Source organism: Etheostoma cragini, chromosome 3, assembly GCF_013103735.1.
Source record: "Etheostoma cragini isolate CJK2018 chromosome 3, CSU_Ecrag_1.0, whole genome shotgun sequence".
Lineage (NCBI taxonomy): Eukaryota > Metazoa > Chordata > Actinopteri > Perciformes > Percidae > Etheostoma > Etheostoma cragini.
In genome coordinates, this window is record NC_048409.1 from 9,989,285 (window position 1) to 9,994,761 (window position 5,477).

Here is a 5,477-nt window from a genome sequence, read left to right on the forward strand (position 1 = left end):
GGAGATCTCCACTCTCTGTATTGGCCTGATCCTGTCTCTAGGTTTGTGTGATCTGAACTCAGAGGTTTCCTTAAATTATTCTGTGGATGATGTTAAACAAAGGGCTGAGCTTACAAAGGATAGGACTGGTGCTGTGGTCAGGGCTCAGACTTCATCTGTGAAATGTAAGCTCCAGGGTACCACTCGTATACCTGCATTCACAATGGATGGTGACTATGTTATTGGTGGTGTTTTCTCTATACACTACAACATGCACACAGTGAAGCATAACTACACCACCATGCCTGAGCCACTAAGATGCAAAGGAAGGTTAGTAAGAGGGAGACGTGGGGGATAAGAGGATATTAGTCTGTGTGGGGATAGAAAGGTTTAGATTTGTATGATGTGAATACAATTCTATTAGAAAAGGTTTTGTAATGAATCAAAAAAAAAAAATCATTTCCAAATCAGTAGGTATTATAAGTAGTAGAAAATATGAAAATTCTAGATGTGAAAAGATTTTTGTATTTTTTAACATAAGTTTCTTTAATAACTGAATTTTAATTGTTAACCTAGATGAAAAAAAACAACTACCTTTGATAATTGTGAATGTTGGACTGATATCTAATCCTGTGTTTTGGATTCTGGTGCTTGTTTCTTCCGTTATGTGTATTTTCTTTTAAAATAGCGAATTGTAAATTTGAAAAGTAACATAAGTGTCTGTGTGCAGCCTTGACTCCCGTCAACTGCGCTTCTCACGTGCAATGATCTTTGCCATCGAGGAGATAAACAACAGCACGGAGCTGCTACCAGGAATTAAACTTGGTTATCAGATCTATGACTCGTGCGCCTCAGTACCCGTGACGGTGCATGTGGCATTCCAGCTTTTAAATAGCCTGGACCCGGTGTTTTACACCGGTGACAATTGCTCAACATCTGGTATGGTAATGGCTGTCATTGGTGAGTCTGGGTCCTCTCCATCCATCAGCATGTCACGCATCATCGGGCCCTTTAACATCCCTCAAGTAAGAATTCAGAATTTCTGGCAAACTATGTTTAATACAGAACAGTGTTCCGTCCCGTGAATAATTACACTATTGTTTTCCTTTAGGTGAGCTACTTTGCCACTTGTGCATGTTTGTCCAATAAGCAGCAGTACCCAAATTTCCTTAGAACTGTCCCTAGTGATCAGTTCCAGGCTGAAGCGCTGGCCAAGCTGGTAAAACATTTTGGCTGGACTTGGATAGGTGCTGTCCGGTCAGATTCAGACTATGGCAATAATGGTATGGCGACTTTCCTGGACGCAGCACGCAAAGAGGGAATCTGTGTGGAATACTCTGAATCTTTCTATCGGACCCACCCACGTAGCAGGATCCAGAGAGTGGCTGATGTTATCCGCAGGTTTGATGTTCCCTGTGGCTACACTGAACGTCTGCACACAAAAGCACAATTGTTTAGGAAAATATATGATGGAAGATTGTTTTATTATATTAGTCAAAGTTTGGAAATGGTATTTTTCCATACGTGACTTTATGTATTACTGATATTGTTATTAGTGAGACCAAATGCCAAAGTAAATCTAATGTTTGTATAAACTATATATATAAATATCTTAAAATGCTAATTGAACATTGTTACTGATATAGACCTAATGCAATGCACTATAATTTCTTATAGCTCAACAGCTATGGTTGTTGTGGCATTTGCTGCATCTGGAGACCTGAGACTTCTGCTGGAGGAGCTGTCGCTTGAACCTTCTCCACCTCGCCAGTGGATAGGCAGTGAATCCTGGGTAACAAACACAGACCTGCTGAGGTTCAGCTTCTGTTCTGGAGCCATTGGATTTGGAATTAAGCGATCCGTCATCCCAGGTCTGAGAGACTTCTTTCTGGATCTCTCTCCATCTAAAGTGGCTGCCTCTCCAGTGCTTACTGAGTTCTGGGAGGATGCATTCAACTGCAGGCTACGAAAAAGTGAGAAAGTTGTCTATAGACCGTCTCTAGGTCACCCAGCTCAATAAAGATTAAATATTGTATATACAAATGTGTATCAGTTAAAGTGTGTAGATCTAATTACGCTGTTACTTTATACTGAGAATAATTTAAAATAATTCATTTTAACACATCAAACACATCAAAACAGGTACTTCATCAAAGGAAAAAGTGTGAATATTGTTATTATTCTATTATGACCAATTGTCTTATGCCTGAGTTGTGTTAACGTGATCTAGTATGCATACTTAAAACAAATAGGCCTTACAAAGTGAAACAGCAAAAATAAATAAATAATAAAATAGGAAAAGAAATGTCTGCAAAACGATGCTTTGAAATGTAACGTGAAATTAGAATTTTTAATGGATAAATTACAACAAAATAGATAGAGTTTGAGTTTCTAAAAGCCATGTTTGGCAGTTAAAAAAAAGGAAAAACTAAATAATAATAATAATAAACACCAAAAAGTACGATAATTCTGTCTCTTTGTGTCAGGTGCAGCCACAGATAAGAGTGTGTGTAACGGAACTGAAGACATAAAGACGCTCCAGAGCCCGTACACTGACACATCTCAGCTCCGGATCACTAACATGGTATACAAGGCTGTTTATGCAATAGCTCATGCCATTCATAAAGCAGTGTGTCAGGAAACAAATTCTAAAACTCAGTGTGACAAATTCACCAGGATAGAATCCAAAGAGGTCAGTTTGAAATGCAGCAAGAAAAGGCATCAGGGTTTTTCCTTAATGTACCTTCTTTGAAATGAGGTATTCATTTATTTAACATTATGTAATTGCTCTCCCACACTGTTTTCCTTTATCTCATTTTGACAGGTTCTTACTCAGCTGAAGAAAGTACATTTTTCCCAAAATGGTTATGATGTGTCATTTGATACCAACGGGGATCCTGTGGCCAGATACGAGCTGGTTAACTGGCAAAAAAGTGAAAGTGGCAGAATCAAGTTGGTGACTGTAGGGCAATATGATGCATCACTGCCGGTGGGCCAGAAGTTCCTTATCAACAGGAACATCACCTGGGTGGATGGTGGCACACAGGTAAGGAGCACAAAAGCAATAATTTAAGATATTTAAATTTTGCAATCTTGAAGGATATGTGTTTTTGGTCTGTGTTTGTTAAGTCCATATTGGCTGTAAAGAAATTCCAAAGTTACAGTATTTTGAGAGTCCCCCTTTATATTTAAAAAAAAACGATGTAACTTTGGAGGATATTCACTTGATTTCTCCAGTTCAGACATATTGACATAGGGTTATTGTTTTAAGACAGACTTGGTACAAAATTCACCCTATCCTTTAATGCTCAGAGTTTAGGAACACAAATGAATATGCATGAGTTTTTTTTCTCTCTATGTGCCAGGTTCCTTTGTCAGTGTGCTCTGACAGCTGTCCCCCAGGAACTCGTAAAGTTCTGCAGAAAGGAAAACCCATCTGCTGTTATGATTGTATACCGTGTCCTGAGGGAGAGATTAGCAATGCAGCAGGTATTTGTTTTTCTCCTAATCCATAGCTGATGTACTGTACAAACTCATCTGTACCGTAATTCCTCAAATAAAGACCGGTAGTCAATTGAAAGCCGGGTCTCTGATAGTGGCCGGGGGCATGGTCAACACGGACAAATAAAGGCCGGCCTCACATTAAGGACGGGGAAAAATTTGTATGGATAATCTCCTGAGGGCCTTTAACAGAATGTTCATTCAAGTTTATCATAATGCCCATTTCTACCAATTTAATTTATCAGATTTAACAATATATTCATGCTTTTTTTCACACTTGGTTTTTCTGGATTACAGTTTTTTATGTAAAGTATTATTGTCCTATCAGTCTTTTAGTCAATGAGGCTGTATGTGTTACGCAGCAGTGTAGCGTGTAGTAACGTACAGGGGCTAACAGACGGCAGTAGCTACATTGGAGTTGTATGCTCTTATCGTAATCTACAAGCAATATTGCAGTACTAATATTTGAAATAAATACCCGGTACATTTACAGGGTTCAAACTGACACAGTGGTGGTGTTTGCTTATTTCTTACCCAAATCGCTCTGTCGCCCTTCTGGCTCTTGTTGCATATGGGGATATTTTTGCAAACGTTTCTTGAAAAATGAATGATCTCTGTCCACTGGAACGCTACGGCTATTCATTTAAAATGGTTTATTTAAAACAATTATACTTGTCAAACTGATGGAATTAGAAATTAAGGCCTTCCTCTAATAGAAGCCTGCTATTTGATGAATTACGGTAGGCTACATTAACTGCTAAAAGCACTTTATTTTTTGATTTTTTTCCAGATTCACCTGATTGTTTACCTTGTCCCAAAGAGTTCTGGACTAATGCAGAGAGAGACACTTGTCTCCCCAAGCCTGTAGAGTTTCTTTCCTACAACGAGGTCCTGGGAATCCTCCTGGCAGCATTCTCAGTTGGTGGCGCCTGTCTGGCCATTATAACAGCGGCTGTGTTCTATCGTCACAGGACATCCCCGATTGTCAGGGCCAACAACTCTGAGCTGAGCTTCCTGCTGCTCTTCTCCCTGACTCTATGTTTCTCATGTTCATTAACTTTCATTGGCGCACCCTCTGAGTGGTCCTGCATGCTGCGCCACACAGTGTTTGGGATCACCTTCGTCCTCTGTATGTCTTGTGTTCTTGGAAAAACAATAGTAGTATTAATGGCCTTTAGAGCTACACTTCCAGGTAGTAATGTCATGAAATGGTTTGGTCCACCACAGCAAAGAATGACTGTAGTGTCTTTCACATTTCTTCAAGTTTTAATATGTACTATTTGGTTGAGTCTTAGTCCCCCTTTTCCAATGAAAAACCTAACTATATACAAAGAGAGAATCATCCTGGAGTGTGCATTAGGCTCAGCTGTTGGGTTCTGGGCTGTGCTGGGGTACATAGGTCTACTGGCTGTCTTTTGCTTTGTGTTAGCTGTCCTAGCTCGGAAATTACCTGATAATTTTAATGAAGCCAAGCTCATCACCTTCAGCATGCTGATATTCTGTGCAGTCTGGATCACCTTTATCCCTGCATATCTCAGCTCTCCTGGGAAATTTACTGTGGCTGTGGAGATATTTGCAATTCTGGCCTCCAGTTTTGGACTAATACTGTGTATATTTGCTCCAAAATGTTTCATTATATTGTTTAAGCCAGAGAAGAACACCAAGAAGCATTTAATGAACAAAAATCCTTCCTAAGACATATGAAGTTTAGGAATATTTAAGATGGCAACAAACACTATATAGCATATGTCTAGTGCATCAAACACAGGCTTAGTGTTGTTGATTTTATTGTCCTAATATGTTTTTTTGCAGATACTGTTTTTCTTGTGGCTCCAAATTTAAAATTAATTGAATAAAACAAGTACAAATTCACAAGATAAATATGTGTTTCTTTCTCTTTTATGAAATTATTTCTATTTAAATAAGTTTTTCATACACACATTATTTCCTATTGGATTAAAAAAGTTTAAATTAAAAATATATGAACAAATCTCAAT

At 38.7% G+C, this 5,477-nt stretch overlaps 1 protein-coding gene across 1 annotated transcript; it reads left to right on the forward strand.

The window, feature by feature from the left end:
• The first annotated feature begins 211 nt into the window (after window positions 1-211).
• LOC117942154 (extracellular calcium-sensing receptor-like) lies at window positions 212-5,175 on the forward strand. The gene is made up of 8 exons (XM_034867483.1): window positions 212-309; window positions 710-1,004; window positions 1,091-1,380; window positions 1,657-1,952; window positions 2,466-2,671; window positions 2,804-3,025; window positions 3,345-3,468; window positions 4,271-5,175. The coding sequence occupies exons 1-8, from the start codon at window positions 251-253 to the stop codon at window positions 5,173-5,175; spliced, it is 2,397 nt and encodes a 798-aa protein (XP_034723374.1). The 5' UTR covers window positions 212-250.
• The last annotated feature ends 302 nt before the right edge of the window (window positions 5,176-5,477 follow it).